The sequence below is a fragment of the Poecilia mexicana genome, unplaced genomic scaffold, assembly GCF_051168715.1.
Source record: "Poecilia mexicana isolate PSO_F unplaced genomic scaffold, ASM5116871v1 scaffold_11, whole genome shotgun sequence".
Classification (NCBI taxonomy): Eukaryota; Metazoa; Chordata; class Actinopteri; order Cyprinodontiformes; family Poeciliidae; genus Poecilia; species Poecilia mexicana.
Genome location: NW_028263380.1, coordinates 11,461,955 through 11,481,960, shown reverse-complemented (window position 1 = coordinate 11,481,960; position 20,006 = coordinate 11,461,955). Strand labels below are relative to the sequence as shown.

The 20,006-nt window shown below is 39.5% G+C and overlaps 1 protein-coding gene across 1 annotated transcript in view; it reads left to right on the top strand.

Moving 5' to 3' along the window:
• The window catches only part of rapgef5a (Rap guanine nucleotide exchange factor (GEF) 5a), a 48,575-nt gene that overhangs the window by 16,975 nt on the left and 11,594 nt on the right, over positions 1 to 20,006 (top strand). The window contains exons 5-11 of the mRNA XM_088010194.1: positions 1,242 to 1,419; positions 6,618 to 6,699; positions 6,831 to 6,879; positions 7,005 to 7,078; positions 10,004 to 10,186; positions 17,116 to 17,261; positions 18,125 to 18,225. Coding sequence (XP_087866320.1) covers positions 1,242 to 1,419; positions 6,618 to 6,699; positions 6,831 to 6,879; positions 7,005 to 7,078; positions 10,004 to 10,186; positions 17,116 to 17,261; positions 18,125 to 18,225 — 813 coding nt within the window. The remainder of the gene's footprint in view (positions 1 to 1,241; positions 1,420 to 6,617; positions 6,700 to 6,830; positions 6,880 to 7,004; positions 7,079 to 10,003; positions 10,187 to 17,115; positions 17,262 to 18,124; positions 18,226 to 20,006) is intronic.

Sequence of the window (20,006 nt, the reverse complement as noted above, 5' to 3'; positions counted from 1 at the left end):
TAACTCGGTTATTTTCAGCAGAAAGGAGAGCTTCATTTGCTGCCTCATTCACCTGCACTAAATGAGCTTGAATTTAGTGCAGATCTGTCACACTGAAGCTGGGAATTACAGCCACATATATCAAAGCCCCATTTTCCTGTATCGTTTCATTATTCTGCAGAAAAGAATGAATGCTCCTGCTAAGGTAAAGTTCATTGGTCTGGTGCAAAGATCCGCTGTTTAGCAGTGGGATTTTGCTTTCGGTCAGCATTAGAAACCAACTCTTTCCATTTTTATAATGGTTAATAAAACCTGTTTTAAGTGTTAATGTGTATTTGTCTAGATTTAGATCCTCAGACTTGCTTTTGTTTTGGCTTGAATAAAATCCACCTTATTAAATTAGCTACCCAAGAGGACTGTGTAAGTGTTTGGGTGGCTGATAAAATTGAAAATGGATGTGGCTTAAAAAGTTATAACATTAAACAATCAACACGTCACCCCTGTGGGTTGGTTTTGTTAGAAGTCAGCCTTGCAGTGTGTCGACCTCATCAGGTTTGACGGGATGCAGGGGGATCCATAGATATCCTCGTAGAGCGGAGAAGCCAGTGTTTTATTTCTGCTATCTCAATGACTCACAGAACCCTATAACATCCACCCACCCAGCCCTTTGGTTTTTATCGCTCCACCCGTAGCCACTGAAGCTGGTTTTGCTTCTTATCATTGAAGTCTGCCTCACTTCAGTTCTTTTCTTGCAGCTGTTTAGCTCATGCTGAGTGTGTTTCTTCTTTAGCACCATGTAAGCCTTCAAGCTGTAGCCAAGATGAGGAAAGAATCATGCTTTTTTTTTTTTCTTAAATTTCACATCGTCGTATCACAGATTCTTCTGAATATCTAGTGTTTGAATCTTTTACCTTGTTTATCCTTCTGCCTCTGCTGCACACCAAGACAGCCTCATACACATGGGTCTTTTTTACTGCTTTGACTCTTGCTGGTTTCTTTTTCTGTCACTTGACAGTCGAATAGCTAAGATTGTAAATTTTGTTATGGTTTTGTCATCGAGTTTTTAGCTGGAAAATAAACAAACAGGCTAATACATCCTTTACACACAAGTACAAGACTTACATCTTTACTGGCATAACTAACCTCAGTATTGAAAGCTACATTTTTAAAAATATTTTTTCAACAGCATGATTACACCCTAATTAATGAATAACCTTACTGTTTCTCACTGTTGTTTTCTGTTTTTATTGAATTATTTCCAGTGGACCAGCGGGTGGTGTTTTCCGACTCCAACACTTACTACCAGTTCAGTTTTGAAGAGTGTGACTCCGCTTCCTGTGAGTTTCGCTCCAATGAGGGGGAGTGGCCAGAAGCTGTGAAACTCCTCCTACAGCTTGCTCCATATGTCCAGTTTCGCTCTGGTGGTGGGGCCAATAGCCCGTAAGTAATAAATAAATCCACAGGAGAATGTTATGTTCTATGTGTCTATTTTCTCCAGAAACTCGCAAACTGTTTTCTCCAGACTTTTCTCCCCATTCCAATCGCTAAAAGATAAATGTTATATTTCTTGTATTTATATTTAAAGCCATCAAAAAGATTTGAGCAAAAAAAAAGAATGCTGTGTTTCTGGACACAGGATCAGCTAAACAAAGTTGTCTCATTCAGCTGAATGTTGTGGAAACACAGTTTTATGGTCGTTTTCTTAGTATTTTAAGCACACACAGAAGCCTGTTAGTACTGAGAACTGTCTGGGAATTCATTACTTTTTAACTGCACGTCTTACCATTGAGGCAAGTGTTTCTAACACTTCTACGCAGTTAGCATTAGGATCAAACAAATAAATCTTAAAGCAATCAGTTAATGTGGAATTTTTGACTCTGAATTAGATCATTTTAAATAATCTAGATTACATACGATTGACGAGCAAATAGTGCAAGCTAATTAAATTGAACGTGGAATTGTTTTTTGGTGGAATTACAGCAAGAAGCTTTAAAGACGTCGCTGTTTCCTTCATAAGAGTCTGTGATTTTTCACGGTGACTGTCGCGTACAGAAAGTTGCAAACATGTTCTGTGAATCTACACTAACTCTTTTTGGCTTCATTCAAGATGTCTCAACATCAAGTGACCAAAAAAAAAAAAAAATCAACAAATCTGAGTCTGGGAACTTCTAAACTTTGAATGAAAAATGTAGGAACCCTGGAGCCACTATATGGTCTCCACTGACCTGAAGTGGAAAGCTCATTGCTTCTTTATACTAGCCCCAAGTGACAAGCTTCACTTTAGATTTGAGATGAAGGTCATTTGTCAGTTTGATTTGCAGTAAAAAAAAAAAAAATAGGAAAGAAAAAAATGCTGCTGTGTGTGCAACTCTGTCCTTGGAATATAAAAGTCACCCTACTTAAAGATCCTCTTAGAGAAACCTAATCTCTGTTCAGTGTTTTACATCCTCTGTCTCCTTTGAGGGATATTTATTTGCACACATACACAACCACATCTACAGAGGAAGGGCACATGTATACAAAAAAGTGGCACATGATGTGATCAGTCACATACATGAGCTGGTCTCCAGGGCACTCCCACTCACACGCTTTGAGTTGTGTCACTCAGAGTTCCCTGCTTTGCTGCGCCTGTAAGTCGACTTCCTGCTGAGCCCGCCGCTGAACTCAATCTGTCACTCAGAGAAATAAAGTCAGATCTGTATGTGCGGGTAATGAAACTGAAGTGTATATATGGAGAGCGAAGAGTTGCAAACGTCAATGCATTCTTCTGCATGTCGGCTTCAAAGAGCGCATGTACAGACGCCGTGCAGAGAGGCTGACGAGACGAACCCAAATGTCATATTTGTGGTAAATCTTGCGTATCAAAGCGAACATGGCTCTGCGTTTTGGATCAGTACCTTTGTATGCAATATAGCAGTTGACATGCACTCTGATTTACTTTATTTCACTGCTTGCACAAGTCAGCAGGGTTCAGACTAATGAGTGGAAAACATCAGAGCCACTTTATGTCCGACTGAATTTCCCAACTTGTCATGTTTTGACAGTAAAATGCTAAAAATCAATGAATTTTCATCGCTTAAGTGCTGTGCAAAAGTCTTGAATCATTCCTCTTTATAGTATGATTATAATGAGCTAGAAATTTTCATAAGATAATTTACACAAATATTTCTTATTGCTGTCTGAAGATCTTTCAAATTTGATACTTTTAACCATAATCAGTCATTCATTTATGAACAGAACAGGATCATTTCCAGAAGTATCCGTTATGCTTGGCAAGCAACTTAAGTGGCTGAGGAAATAAATCAGAGAGAAGCACTCCTAAATTCAAGAAATGAGTTTGCTTGATTTTACGTAGTTCTACCAGCTTTGCATGTCTAGAGATTGAAATTTTAGACTATTCTAATCTAAGCAAAAACTCATGTTCAGTAAGACTGGATGGAAATCATCTTTTAACATTGCAGGCGCTTGCCTTGCATTTCTCCATCCTTTTTTTCCCCTCCAGCTTCATATTTATGCAATACTTTGTACTGGTCCAAATAAAATACAACTTGTGGTTGGAAAATAACACAATGGTACGTTTGAGTCAACATGCCCACTGCTCTGCAGCAAATCATCTATTTGCTTCAAATTAAATTAGACCCTTAGAGTTTCTTCTTTTCATTAGATAGAAATCTGATAATAAATCTAACTTAAGGTTTTCTTACTGTGTGATTCCAGTTCTCTGCAGACGACCATCTCACCGCCTCCCTCCTGTTCGCCTTTCTTCATAAAGCTAAAATGTTTCAAGCTACATTGGAAAAAAGCCAAAATTACATAACCACCATGCAGGTCCAAAAGACTTGATGTACCAGAAAATCATCAGGCTTTCAGCGACCAGACATAATTGCTCCTCATGCTTCTCTTGTCTCCCCCGTTAGACTGTTATTTCCATTCTTTGTTAATTATTGCTCCCTGTTACCTAAGGAGGGAAGCATTACTTTGATTTTTGCATAAGTTGAAACAAAGCATGCCATGCTTCATCCCTGAAGCCAAAGAGCCTATCATAGTTTTTTATGGAGTTACTTTTCTGCATCATGTGTACTTTGATCATTATATTTGAGTTATTTACTTCATATGAAGGCTTTGAGCAAATCATTTAGCATCAGAAAGTAGTGTTTCCTGTAACACCCTCTTATTTTTCTTTGAAAATACAAAATTTACATTTCATCTAAGTTCACGCAACTTCGCTTCACACATCTCTTATGTATGAAAATTTGAGTGCAGCTTTAATTTAGCACTCAGAGTTCAGGAGAAATGTGTGCGTAAAGTACATTTTAAAGGAACGGCGCAAGGAGAGACAACATTAATGTTTAATTTTTAGATGTTCTGCCAACTGCAGTGGAAGGCTGTGTTTGTTAAAGTTTGCTGATCAGGCTGTGAACTCGTTATGGAACGGGCAACGTTAATATTTTAATCCTAGTACCTGCATCTTTCATTAAATCTTTGGCTACTTCAGCTGCTTTAAACATTAAAGCAAAATGGAAAAAAAAAAAATTCCCTCAAAGCTCACTATAGAAAACAAAATACTTGGTCAACAACTAAGCAGCTGTTTTTCCTGTCTTTGAAATGCAGGACCAATAGAACTGCCAGAAGCTAAAATATGATACTTTTGCTTGGGAGGAGGAGTGTTGTCGCCCACTTTGCATTGCGTTCTGGTTCCAGCCAGTTTGTTTCTCTGTTTTGGACGGAAAAGGGCAGAGTCAAGTTATGCTAAATACAACTGAAGCACACCAGTCATCTAACATCCTACGCCAATAAATAAGACTCTCTGCATTACAGCACAGCTTTCATGTCTTCCTCGAGGCTGAAAATGTACATTTTCCTTGCTTAAAGAATTCGAATGAAGAATGATTTGAGGTAATTTGCAGAAATTCTTTGCATCACGAAGCTTTTGATGGGCTTTGAACGAGGAGGTGGTCCAGGCAGATCATGTTATTTCCCAGCACTGCTCTGTGCCGCTTAATGGCTGGTGACACACCTCCTACTGTGCTTCGCCTCCAGCTTTGGTACCTTCAGGCTCACACTGAGTCACCAAATTACCAGCTGAAACACTGGCTGAAAATAAAACTTAATGATCCCAAAGAGAATAAATTTAGCGTGATGATTTAGATAGCTTTTTTTTTTTTTTTTATCTTGAAAATGGACTTCCATATTTGGTAAGCATATCTGTTTTTTTTTGCCATATTCAAGAGTTAAACACTGCATTTTCTTTTCCTACAATATGAGAATGGCAGTAAACGTACAGTATTTTCACACTCCTTCAAGGCATCCAGCAATCCACCTGCCTGTGTCTATATCTATTCTGGAGCTCTAGAGCTGCTGTGTCAGGCTGAAGGCTATTGTGTTATCACCTACTCCCTGGCTTCTTCATCTATCGTCCCTCTTTATCAGATCACACTGTACACACACACATAAAGTCATCCCAGGTTTCATCTTCTTTCCTCTACACCAAGTTTCACTGGGAAATGTGGATGCAATCCAAATTGTATGCAAATGGAGACGAGCTTGTGTGTGTATACATGCTTCAGGGTTTTTACTTTGTGTGTGTGTGTGTGTGTGTGTGTGTGTGTGTGTGTGTGTGTGTGTGTGTGTGTGTGTGTGTGTGTGTGTGTGTGTGTGTGTGTGTGTGTGTGTGTGTGTGTGTGTGTGTGTGTGTGTGTGTGTGTGTGCGTGTGTGTGTGGATGTGTGGGGGTGAGGCAATGCATCGGAAACCAACCCCCGGCTTTAGTTTTCTTAGAGTTTATGTTGGATGAGGAACCCTCGGGTGCCGTCTGTTGCTGCTCAAGACTCCTCTATGCAAACCTTTTCTCTCTGCTGTTAGAATAATGCAGAGTTTACCCCAAACACAAACACCGTCTGACATGCACACTGATGAGGACAAACACTAATATATTCATGAATGCACACAGGCTTAGGAAAATCCTCAAGATTTAGACATCCACGTACATCTGCGCGCCGCTGCTGCATTGCTGCGCTTACATCCACAGAGAGGATGTGTGTGTGTGTGTGTGTGTGTGTGTGTGTGTGTGTGTGTGTGTGTGTGTGTGTGTGTGTGTGCGTGTGTGTGTGTGTGGCTTTTTTTACATGCCGCCATATAAATGAAAACTTCTTAAAAAAGATGCTTTGGCTCCCAGAGACTGAAATGCGGTGGAGGATGTCTTTCACTAAAAAAAAAAAACTGTTTGTGTTGTCAGTGCTAAAATGCAGAAAACCATCATATTTAAATTTGTGTAAATAAAAAAAAAGTGATCTTTAACTCTTGTGCACCTGGACAATTATTTCATAATGTTCTATATTGTGTTGTGAGAAATAAAACATTAACATTTATGTGGAGCAGCTGCATAGTTAAAATGGTTAATTTTATTTTATTTTTTAATAAAGGCATGTAAAATATTTAACATATGTATATTTTTTTCTGTCCATGGCTTCAAATATCCAGAGATTTTCAAGATTATGTAAGATGTAGTTCTGTTCACACAGTGCCAGGGGGCGGTGCAGAGAGGCTGCAGAGGCACGTCTGTAGGGAAGTTTTACACCTGAGGGCTGTTTGATTAGAATATTAAACAGTTGCAAATAAAGCTCCGTCTGTTTCTTTAAGGTCAGAGGAAGACTCTGAAGGTAACAGGGACATCTGCAGTGAGATTCTTCAGATGAAAGCTCTGGAGAGGCTTACGTCCACGGTCAGTGGCACCCAGAATGAAAGCACAAGATAAATATGTGGCAAAACTGAAACAAACTTGGAATGATTGCGGGATTTACTTTGTATTTTTTAACCCCTCCCTCTTTTTGTTGTTGTTGTTGTTTTAAACAGGTACAAAGTGAGTTGGCAGCTGCTCTCGCTAGAAAGACTCGCAAAGCTTGTAAGTAATGCTGTGGTTGGATCGTTTCCTTGAAGCATTGTTAGTGGGAATTATTTGGATTTACCGTGAAACCATACACTTATGTCACAAACAATAATCTGCAATATGCTGTTGTTTGTTTGCAGTATCAGAGCAGGACTCTGACACAACTGAAACAAGCCGCCAGGAATCCAGCACCCCCAGTGAGGAGAGCAGCCCGGTAATATACACACTAATACAAACGGCATTTTATATGATATATACATTATTCACACACAGTCTTCATTCTTAATATATTTTTACTAGAGCAGGCTTTTACCAGCTGATACCGACTTCTTTGAGCTCTGACCGACTGTCTCCTTTTTCCACCAAATCTGATTTTTTTTCCTTTCTTTTGTTTAATAATGCACAAAATAGAAATGTGTGTTGTGGGTTCTTTGATTGTGGAAGTTCCTAGATGTTCTTTTTTAAATAAGTGACAGAAACTACTTACTGAGATGCTGATCCCAAGTTGACTGATTGATGCATCTCTACTCTTTACCTTGCTGTGACAATTTGCAGTCACTTAATGATTTGCATTTTTTACTCCCACACTGAAACTATTTGAATCTTTAGAAAGGTCAATCATTAAAGACTGATGTGCAGCATAATACACTCATAAATCGCGACTGCTTCTGCTAGTTTGTTTAAATTGCACCGTTTCATTTTTTTCTGCTGTATTGCAAAGAGTTTGCAGTATCCTACTGTATTCCTCACTTCCTGCATATATTGCTGTTGCACATACACATACCACAATCCATACACTGTAACACAAACTGCATAGACGTTGCACCATACTTAAAATGAATAGGTGGTGCTGACTACTTGGTTTCCTTTAAAAGGTCATTCGAGTTCAAGTTTTATTTATGTGGAGGTACACACATGGCTGAACTCAGAAAAGGGGGTCGGAGAAGAGCGCAGAGCGAGGCCCATGTGCTTCCTCATCCCATGTCTGTACAGTCAAAACCTTTTTCTCTCCATCAATTATTTATTCTCTCATCACATCACTGAGACCAGGGAAGGTGGGGAAAAGAGCAGCAACACACATGGCATTTTATATTTCAGTCGTTTACATGAGTTATATCCTAGTTAGCATAAATGGTCCCAGTTTATGTATTTTATTTTGGTTTCACCTGCAAAGGTTATTATTTTAAAATGAGCTGTTATTATATTACAAAGGTGCTTCTATAATCTAATTTCCCCATACTCCAGCCGACAACAGATCTGGGCTTACTTAGCAAACTGAAAAAGAAAAGCGCAAAACAGATTGTGAAGAAATAACTTCTGCACAATAAGTGAAAGCTGTTAAATAATTCGCAGTTAAGCTCATAATTATAATATCCCGATGGCAGATTTAAGCTTTAAAGTGATGGCGGGAGGCTTTTTAGCATTTTACAGGATTTTCCACATTTCTTAACGGGTTAAAGATTTTAGATATTTTGAAATTGTTTCACTCACGGTTTAGCCGATGTGCGCTTCCTGGGTAAAAATCAAATGACAAAGGCAACACCTCCCCGGCCCCCCGCCCCTGCTCAACAGTTTTCATCAGCGCAGGTGATATACGTGAGGGGCCCGGTCATTGGCCCCGCCCCCCGGCCCGACTCTGACTTGTTCTGCTAGTCCTTGTTTCAGATGGTTGCTGTGTAGCAAGCAGCATATGAGACTATCCAGCTTTTAACAATGGATTTCTTTTCTTTTCTAAAGAAATGCAAATTCAAATCTTGCAGTTGAAAATTACCTACTACTTTGTATTTGTCACTTTCAAGCCTAGTGATATTGGAATTTGTGATTGCAAGGTGACAAAATGAAGCATTATGAATTTGCTTTTGCAAAGCACTTCATGTTTATCAGAGAACGACAGACAATCCAGTCAATAATACATCTTACAATCACATTAGTCGTGTTTGTCTGACACTGGCTGTTGAATCGATCCTCCAATCCCTCTGCTAATATTCATGCAACAGAGGTAGTTATCTGCACTCCAGAGTCGATCATATGTATCAATAAATAACTAGGACAACTACGAAATGTCAAGGGCACCATGTTGGAATCCAAAGCTTTTAAACTGCAAAACAACTAAAGATTCCTGGAGTCTCATTTGCTTTTAGTTCATCAGTTTAAATCTATTGATGTTTTGGGATTTCGTGATTTGAAAAAAAAACATTAGAAAAAATAGGAGAGAGTGACATAAATTTAAATCTTGGACAGGAAGACTACAGCAGGTCTACAGGAAGCAGAGAGGGACAAGTGGTGGTGTAATATCACTGTGTGTACGTGGGTATTCTACAAGATAAGAGTTGTCATTGGGTTAGAGGAAAAGGGGGGTGTTTTCCTAGTAAACAAATGATGTTTAGCGTGTGTGTGTGTATGTGTGCGTTACCCTCTGCTAGAGCGTGGTACCGTGGGATAGTTGAGCTTACAGGAAGGGTTGCCCGACTCTCAGCCAAACGAAACAAGCTGCTCTGTCTCTCTTCCAAGGAAAATAAACAGCCCAAGCTGGCCGCCACAGGTGATAACCATCACACGAGCTGCACCCAAGGGAATGCATGCAGACACGGAGAAAAGCAACAGTTCTCCTACCGCCCCTCTGCTCTTTTGTTTGAAATAAACTTTCTAATCATTTTCCCGTCATTTTTCTCTTTTAAGACATTACTCTTTGATATTCCTGCTTGGGCTCTTTTTTTAATAGCTCGACTACAGAAGGGAGGAGACAGACACAACACACACTACCTTCTCACACAGACACCCTTCCCGCCCACTTACTACTAATCACACACACTCACTCTTTTTGCCGCCAGATCCTCTGACACAGAGCAGCTAGTCTGACACAAAGAGGTGCAACAGATAAAAAGAATTACAGCCTCTAAGAGATTGAAAGAATTAGAGACAGAGAAGAATAATAGGGAGAACAAGATAACCTGGAGACACCCAGGATTACTATTTCTTTTCATCGTTGTTACATGGACACAGATTTCTCCTTTCATCACTTCTGGATTGTGCTCTGTGGAGAAACTCATTGATCTGCTGCGACGCCGGCTTTTCAGACTTTTCCAGGATGTCTTGGGACTGCGGTCTGAGATATGTTTTCATGCCTCCTGTGTTGCAGCTGGGCGGGATGTGTGCTTTGCGGGACGGGAATGGAAGTGGCGGTGGCGGCGGGATGGGGACCGTTTGTGGCCGAGAGGAGCTCACCAGTCGGCTGGGTCTGGAGGCCGTCCAGCGGCTGGCAAAAGATGGCTGCCGGCTGCTGCAGAACCACAACTACCGTCTACCTGACAGGAACCAAGCGGTTAGTAGAGTTTTACTATATTCACTTTATTATCATAAAATACTGTCCAGACATAGCAGTTTACAATTTGTGCGTTACTATCCAGGAAGGAAGTATTTTGACATCATTTGTTTCTTCTTTTTATTAAAAATGCATATTTTACAACTCTTAGCTACACATGCTGTAATTCTTGGTGGATGTATATTTATGTAATAAGAAACACAATTATGCACAATAATAAGGTAGCTTCATTTTAAAATAACTCTTTAAATACTACTTTAGCAAAATAAGTGAGAAATGTTCCGTTTTTGTTGCAAATGTGAACTAAATATATGTAGAGAAGAAAACTAAGTTTGATAGACCAGGAACCACTTTATCTTCTGGTGTTGCGATATTCCAAAAACTGTAGAAACATAAGACGTTTAGAGCGCAGGGACTTGGGCCAGATGAGAGAAGCTGAAACAAGACCATCACCAAAACTAAATGGGATGAAATGTCAAGACTGGGCCAGAAATGATCTAAAGACAGATTTTATGGGCAAATGTGTAAAAAACAAGTCTTGATTGGAGCACCTGGATTAGAAATTGTTTCTGCAGGTTTCTAAAGGTTTGGGTGGCTATTATTAAGAGAGGTGTAGTTGGACCAGTTTGACCTGGAAATAGTATTAAATTTCAAAATCTACTATCTGCTTCTAGAGGAGACTTTCTTCTTGGATTAAGACTGTAAAAAGTCAGCAGCATTCAGGAGGATTGGTTTTTTTATGCCGGGAAATTCATCATTGCAAGCAGCCAAGTGTTCGATCATGGGTATACAATGAAGGCCTCCCACTTGGCGGAATAATAACCTGGCTGTCTTCTTCACCTGACTTATATCTTGTTGAGAACTTCCAGGTCCTTCTGAATTTGCCAGCTAAATTGAACCCTATTTTAAAGTGTGAGATTTAAAAAGAGGAGAGAGAGAGAGAGCAACTCTTCAAACCATATTTGGGTGTTATGAGCAGTTCTGATTGGGATTATCTTTTATGCATAGTTAATTGCAGTCAGTGAACACAATAAATGTGTTGAATCCTTCTCTTTTTGCTCGGTTTTTCTTTAATTTGCTGAAGGATTCTGTAATTTAACTATTGCATAATAACTATGCACTTTTGTACTCTCCTTGAAAATGTAATACCTCCATTGTTCGGCATCCAGATTGAATTTATTAGATTTTGGATTGTCTCAAAACTACTGCACCTGTTTTATAGAGTCATCTTCTATCAGCAATATGACTTGCCTAATAACACCATGCATCTCCATGGTGGATGGTGACGCTTTGCAAACTCCTACTCGTAATCTGCAAAATAATTTGCGGCTATATGGTTAGCGTGAGTGGGAAGTAATGGACGTCATGCGGGTAATGTTGTCACTGCTGTCGTCACTCTGAAACACAATCACAGGTGTTAGTCATGGATTCAGGTCAGGGATCAGGAGAGTAAATCCTGATCAACATGATTGGTGCCTCTGTGCCTCCAAGGTGTAGACAAGCACACAAGTGTGCACATTTCCTGCAGCTCTGACCCGTCTGATTATCACTCATGAAGACAGAACTGTGATCCGACATAAACACCAGCTCGAACTGTCACTGCAGATAAACTGGCCTTGGCTTTATTTAGATTTCTTTTAACAACCAGCACTTCTCCGCTGCAGCTCGTCTGATGGTGGGTGTTAATAATGGCTCGCTGCAACGTGAGCTCATGCTTTTATTACAAGCTGTCAGGAACTTTGTATGTCTTTCAGTTGTGCTCACTTGTGTGCGTGTCACTGTTCTGGCTGGAGCTTATAATCATTTGTAAGAGCTTTTATGCGCATGTTCATGTGCTCCCGGGCACTGTGGCAGACTGAGTCAGTGGATGCTCATAATGAGTGGGGTGTTAGTGAAGCTAACTTATAATCCCACTCTACAGTGTACATCTAAAGGCAGTAAGCGAAGCAGATGCAGCCTGATTTCACCTTACATCACACGCTGCTTGTAAGATTTGTTGTTGATTAGCTAGTGTTTGCTTGAAGCCCAGCTGTGGAAATGCTTTTGCTTGATGCACAGTTTCACTTTTCTTTTTTGTTTGCAACAACGCGAAAGTAAATATGTGCAGGAATGTCACATCCAAGCATGCAAAGCCAAAGAAGTTCCCCATGGCTGCAACCTTGTAATCATTGCTAGATTGGTAAAGTGGTCTTTTTTTGTTGTTTTTTTTTTTTTACTATTTTCATTGGGAATTTAACATCTAAATGTCAAAGGTTAACTATGGTAATTTTAAGATTATTCTTTTCAGCAAATCGCTTGTGCAGTGAAGTGTTTCAGAAAGTGGTACAGTGTTGCTTGAAGGGAAATGCCCATAATAACATCTTATAAATCTTTATCTATTTAGCCTGATCCTGATTCATGTTACATAGAGGTAATGCTTATCTTTACTAAGAATTGTGCTAAAAGAAAGGGCTGCACAAGCAAAACATGCAGTTGATGTTGTTGAATTATAACATTGGTTGCAATTAACCCATGTTTTCCTCTTTTTGCAATGAAATTCCAAGCACTTGAAATGTAGTCCTCCACCACAGGCTGTAAATTAAAAGCCGTTATTGCATTACACTCATGTTGTGCATCCCTTGAAAAAAATTACAAATAAACAGTCATTGCATTTATTTTTTTTATTTCAAGCGGGCTCTACTCACTTTTTTCATTTTAAACTGCTGTTACTTTAGCATTGTTATTTTATGTAAATATTCAAGAACTATTTAAATAGATTTTTGAAGATTTGACTTGGGGGGAAATAAAAGTCAAATCTTCTTTTAAAAACTAACTGAACTTATAAAAACTAATGATTTAATTAATTTGTGATGGTATTTTTTGTCTCTAATTAAATATAAAACACACATTTTCAAATCAAGTGTTGCGTTGTTGTACTTCCTTAGTAATGGCTTCTTAGGGGATCACTGCAAGTACAGAAGACGTAGAAGTGCTTTGATCAGGATGTAAAAATGATGTACTTGGAGTATATCCTAAGAATCACACTTTATGGTACATTTCCCTTAATTTCACGTGTTAAGCCTGCAGAGTCAGACTCTACCTTGTGGCTATAATTATATTTCAGACATCTCTTTTACCTGTACCCGTGAAAGGAAACTTTTAATTCAAATTAACGAGGCTCTTCTGAATCAAATAATCATCTGAACTGGGTGGAAATCAAATCTAAGCAATCAGTTCTATTCACAACAGATGCTGTTCTTCTTTCTAGATTATTTTGTTTTCCTTTCTTTCTTGATGGATAAGCTCTGACAAACCAATGCGAGCTGTTTCCATAGCGATACGACTGGTGTCTGCAGACTGAGCCGAGTGCCTCTCTGCCTTCTAGTCTCTTCTGACTTCAGTTTTCATATTGCTTTATTTGATCATCAAAGTTTACTTGAGTACAAGGTCGCTGACTTTCTGATGCGCTCATGAATTCAGGTATATTCACAGCTGTGCTGGTGTTACTTCCCACATGGTGAGGGAATTACAATACAGTGTTTGTTTTTTCGTGCTGCTGACCTAAAAGGATTGGGTTTCATTTTCTTATCCATTTTTCCCTGGAACTGTGCCCTGCTCTATCACAGCACAGATAGGGCCCAGTCCCTGGAAGAGAAAACTTCCTCTCAGGTTTCCATGAAGTCCACCTTTCCTCTTGAAATGTTATCATATGGCCGCACATGGAAGATATTAAACTGTAGGAATAACATAGAAAAACTGTGAAAAAGCATCCTGATTTATTGTAGGGTGTGAAATACATAATGTTTTTTTTTATTTTCATGCACCTAATATGAACATTTTACTTGTAGTTTGAATTGAGGGTATTGGCTTATTTTCTGCTCTAAAATCCCCAGGTTCTGTCGCATAAAGTTTCCCTGTTATGAAACAGAGATGTGGCAAAATCTGGGAAAGAAAACTGTATTTAACTGAATTGAAACTGAATTTGTCTGACACCCTGCTAGTTATGATGTTCAACTGCTAATGTACAATCCTTCATTCTTTCATTTTCAGTTTAATTCAATACTAATACCAGTATAAAATCTGCTTTAGGGTTTTAATCGACCTTAGAAAAAAGTTGGAATTAGCAAGTGAAAACAAAACAAAAAGAAATTAAACAACTTTATTGAATATTGCATATCAGATTTAAATGTGTTCTGCTTGTTGTCATTAGTAAGTCCTTGTTACTCCCATTCTCATTTGTGTACTTTCACAGTAGCTTCCAGTCTCCCATCTTCCATCTGGCTTGCTTTTCTCTTTTTTTTTTTTTTTTTATTACATAAGCTTCTGGTCTCTCCCATTCACAATATTTGTGTTCCTTCTCTGAATATTTTTCCTTTTTAAAGGTTTGCAGCCTTTCTGAGGCTAACATGATCTCCTTGCTCAAATCGAGAAATGTTTTCAGAGGTTATTGTTACGAAACAGTTATTGTAATAATTGTGCTTAACTTTGACTTGGTTTCTGGAAGATTTTTATCTTAAATCTTGTGTATTTAACACTCCATTGCTCTATTTTGAACCCAGAGCTGTTTTTCTTGGCATTGATGTAAAGGAACACAACGCATTTTCTTCTTCTTTGTTTATACAGTGCTTGTTCTTGGTTACATAACGTCTGTAGTTCTGGCTGGCTTCCCCTTTATTAGATATCTGACCCTTGAGACAGGAACAGCCAGTGCTGATAACGTTGGCTGGTTTTTGAATCATAGGCAATGTGGTCTCATTGCATGTATCCCCTGCAGCACGTAGTAAATGTTATATCTTGACATCACATCTGAGCTGTTGGGTGTGGTGTTGGAGCCAGACCCCAGCGTAATTAATTGAACGGTGTCACATCTCGTTAAATTGGCCATCACAGGCAAACAATGCTAATCTTGTGGCTCCACCTTGATGATGATAACAGCAGCGGAAGTTTAATTTTGTCACATTCACAACGCGACATTGTAATTTATAGTACGTTTTAGCGTTTCGGAGTTTCCTGTGATTGAAACAAAAATGTGAGGAATTGCAGTTATTTGATAAATTTTGCTTCAGGACAGAAAGGGGATGAAAACTATGGTGGCAAAAAACTAAACATATTTTATTCTCATTTATTTATTGTATAAAAAACAGCGGTTGTATTTAAATAAAAACATCCTCCAGCCAAATGTTAATGTGCCGGGAGGATGATTCACTTTACCCTCATAACTGAGCTGCTTATTGTTGTATGAAAGTTTGCATGTTTGTGTCATTTGGTGAAAGTCTCTCCATTGTAAAGCACTTTGAGTGGTCTGTATAACTTGGAAAACACTGCAAACATTTAGTTAATTCACCATTTAAAAATGCTCTGACAGATATCTAAAACTTAGGATATTGTTTTAAAACCTGACCCTGCTTCTGGACAAACTATATTCATGAACAGTCAGTCTTCATGATGCCGTTTGTTCATTAATTGTCCCACTAAACTTCTAAGATGGTTAAAAAGGAATTGGATTCATATTTACTCCCAGGTGGGCTCTATTTTCTAATTAGGCGAATTGGTTGAATTGAGTTTTATTTAGTGGTATCAGAGTAAAATTTAGAATATTAAAACATTTAGAAATCAATGTATTTTTATTGACGTTTACAAATACTTTGTCACAGGAATTTGTGGTTGTAACACCTTGGAAATGCACCGTGCAGCTGAAAACCCACCGGTATCACACCTGGGTAGGAGGATCTGGTAGCAGCTGAACATCTGGAGCACATTTTGCTAGAATGACTCATTAGGAATCACAAAGAGATCTGGGAGCATATTGTTTTGTCTGACCCAAGTCATGTCCCACCTGCTGCCTCTCAGGATCAGACGCTCCCTTTTATCTGACAGTCAAAGAGATGGCGTGTGTGGATTTGTTTATGTTTGCTTGCTGGTGCACGTCTTTTTTTTTTCTTTTTTTTTTAGTGTTATCGAGGAATCTGAGCGATCATTTAAAGAAATCTCCACACTCTGACTTATAAATGCTTTTGTTAGGGCTTGGAAAAGGTTAGCCCTTAGTGCAACTTTCACCTCAAAATCATTAGGTTTAGTATTGTTAAATATGACCCAACTAAACAAAAAGTCAACCCTTATGTCAGGAACTCCATGTCAGTGTCGTTTGTTGCGACACAGACTGCAGAGAGCATCTGCTCCTACTCCACTGCCTTTGATCTCTATCTCTTGTCTTCTTTTTCACTTCTCACCTCAGGCTGTTTCTTCTTCTGTTCACCTGGGACTTATTTCTATTTCGCTGGACTGTCACGGCAAACGTGTATCTGTGTATTTCTCAGAGCTGCTGCTGCTCCTTTTTTGAGGATGAGATAATTTCAGGTGTCAGCCCACATAGCTAGCTTTCCCTGCAGTGTAATTTAATATGTAGCACCACCACCCCTTTAAAAGAAGGGAAATGTAATGCTTCCCTTTGATGGTGCCAGATGAGGCTGTGTTGATATGCTTGAACTTGCTGTATAACTATTTCATGTCTTTTCAGTTAGTTTTATTTCACAATTTAATTTTCTCTTTCAGGGATTTAATTATTATGACCTGCCAAAGTGGTTATAAGGTGCTTCTTGTTGTAGTTCAGAATGTTCCTTGATATTCAGAATTGTCACTGCACCCTGGTGGACAAAGCCTGTAATTGCACCTGGAATTTCAACATGTCAGGCTTTTGTGTGCTCTGCTAGTATGTACTGTTTGCACACATGGTTGCATTAGTCCTGAATGGTTTACATATATATGCACATGTATATATGAAGTAACTACTGTCTAAATAATCAGGAGACACTGTAGATTAAGGTATTGAAATTTAAGACTAGGATCCATTATGAAGTCTGGGTGATTTATACATCAAGCGTGTTCGGCCTTCCAGCAGTTTTGTCCTTGTGACATGCCTTTATTTATTTATTTTTTTTGGTCCCCTCCAGGAAGCAGTGGGGAGGGTTTGTCTGAAGGAGAGAGGACGGGACGTGTTGGTGTTGCGGAGAGTAACATCATCAGTGACGTCGCCGTCCGACCGGCCCTCACCTACATCGTCTGGGGGCGTGTCCAGAGAGGACGACTGCAATAAGAGGTTTGTCCCTCTCCCTTCATAATGAGAACCCTTCACACTAACATTAACAACAAAAACACATAATTACCGTCCTCCTCCCTCTACTTTTCTCTTTTTGCTTTTCGGATCTCAACTTGCAGAGGTGCAAAATAGCAGTGGGGCTGTTGAAACTGTACTTGTGTGTGACCAAGATAATGTATGCTTAAGCTTCTAGCTTGGAGCAGAAGAGAGAGAATGGCTTTTTGTTCTCAGCTGAAAGGGAGAAACAAGATGACACCAAGATTCTATTTATTTAGGGTCGTATAGTGTACACATTCAAAGCTGATTTCTTTCTGCAGTGTCTGCCAAGACCCTGAGGCACAAAGCAGGGAGTGTCAGACAGGTTAGGAGTCTGCCTGCGTGTGTGTGTGTGTACACAATTCAAAGCGTCCTCAGTAACAATCAGCTCCCTCGCAGGGCTACTGTAGGAGCTGTCAGAGAGAGGGCTTTAATCTCAAAGGTTTATAGCTGACAGCAGCAGCCAGCGAGACATCGAACCCCAGGGAGGATCCCCCCACCCCTCCTGGGGATGCAAAACTTAGAGGAGGACAGATTGTTGGCATGTGATAAGACATGAAAATGAACTCTGAGCTAGCTACTCTTGCACAGGCAGAGGAGGATATAGTTGACGATGATGATAATGATGAAGACGACTGTGAGGGGGGCACTGAGGATGGAGATTGTGGCGTTTCGGACACATGTGCGTTTGACGTTCCCCATTTTCCCTACATCGACGATGAAGACGTGGAGGAGGAAGAGAAGGAGAGGAGATGGAGAGATGGAGGTGACCGCACTTTGTTCTCCAGTCTTTTTGAAGAAGACTTTTGCGGTTCTTCGCCCTACAGGTACGTGGTAGTGTCAGGAACGCCGCTGAAGATCTTGGAGCATCTGCTCAGCGACCTCCGTCTGGACGATCAGAGGGGAGCGATGGAGAACAGAGAGAGCGGTAAGGTTAAAAACACACACCAAACAATCTCTGTCACAAACTACAATCAGTAAAAATATTGATTCGAAATGTTAGAAAAAAACTAAACTTGGATTTAAAACGGTGATGGCTGAAGTCAGTAAGTGCTTTTAGACAAATAATCAAACCGCACCTATCATATACCTGACTTTGCTTTTGTAAAAACATACCAGGGCGCTTCATACCACAACGCTTCCTAGGAATTAACTTTTCAGTGCAGCACAAGTTCCAACACAGTCCAGCTTTCAGTTTTACTCTAATCTCAAGTGGCTTCAAACCGACGAGGTGTGCACTTCTTGTCGGAGCCTCTATATGATTGCAGCTGCATGAGTCAGCCCATCCAGGTGCAGTCATTCAACCATGTGATTGTGCGTAAATATGAGGAACATTTAGGAGGTTAAATGCTATAATGAGACTGTGAAATAACAGCTCGAGGGCACTCAAGACATTTCTACAGCAAGTAATGTTCAGAGATGTTTTGGATTCATGTCTTATTTTAGCTGCAGCTGGTATTTGTTGGTGTTCCTTGTGGTCTTTTTAATAAAATCTGTGTAGCATGCACCTTTAGTCAGCCCCCTTACTCTGATGGTTCTCAATAAAATCCAATATAACCAGTAGCCTCCAGGAGTCAGCTAATTGTTCAAAACAATTTGTGTGATCTTGGTATAAACCAGACTGTTCGGTGAAGATTTTGGAAGTTTTTTCACTTAAGCAATTAAGTGAAAAACAGTATTATGAGGTTGTGGAGAAGATTAAAACAGAGCAGGGTTATTAAACATCATCCAAAGCTTTGAAGATTACACAAAGCAGTGTTAAATGAATCATCTGAAAATGGAGTACGACACAGCTGCAAACCAACCATTACAAAACCCGTTAGTCTAAACTAGGAGGACATTACTCCAAGAAGCAGCCAAGAGGTGAATTGTAACTCTGGAGGAGCTGCAAAGATCCACCGCTCAACTGGATTATTCTGTTGAAATGACAACAATTACATGTAGAACAGTGGCAAGAAGAAAAAGTGCTATTGGAGAACCCCGTAAGCAGCAGTGCAAACATGTAATCTGGTCAAATCAGACCAAAAGTGAACATTTTGTCCTGCATGGTATGTGGTAGAAAAACAACACTTCAGGACTTTATCAGCATCAGGTTGAGAGGATAGTGTATTTCACCTGAGGCATCGTAGCTCAGCAGTTTTGATGGGAGAATGGATGGAGCGAAATACTGAATCTGGCTCTAAGCAGGACTGTGAACCTTAACATGCAGCCAGAGCTGCTCTGAAAAGGCTTTTGATCAAATCTGTTTCATGTATCAACCTTATTCATTTGAAACTAAGCAATTAAAATTGCTTCTCATTTAGACTCTGCATCTGATTGAGCACAAACTATTTTTCAGCAGTGCAATAGCACAAATTTTAGTTTCTAGATGGGCAAAATGCTGCATGGTGGGGCAGCTGATACCACTGATGCCTTGCAGCAAGAAGGTCTTGGGTAGAATCCCAATTTGAAGTTTTATGGAGCTTTTTAATCTCAGTGGGGTTTTCTTGGTGAAATAAAGGTTAATTAAAAAGTTTACAAAATCTCCCAGTTCATGTGTGGATTCTCTCCGGGGCACGACTTCCTTCCACGCTCCAAAAACACAACACCCTCGTTTTCTGGTTACTCTAATTTGTCCTTAATAATTCTAGCATGTTAATGAATGCGAATACTTTTGAAAGAAATTGTACAGTGCAGTAATACTATCTTTACGTGTTTAATACCATCTTT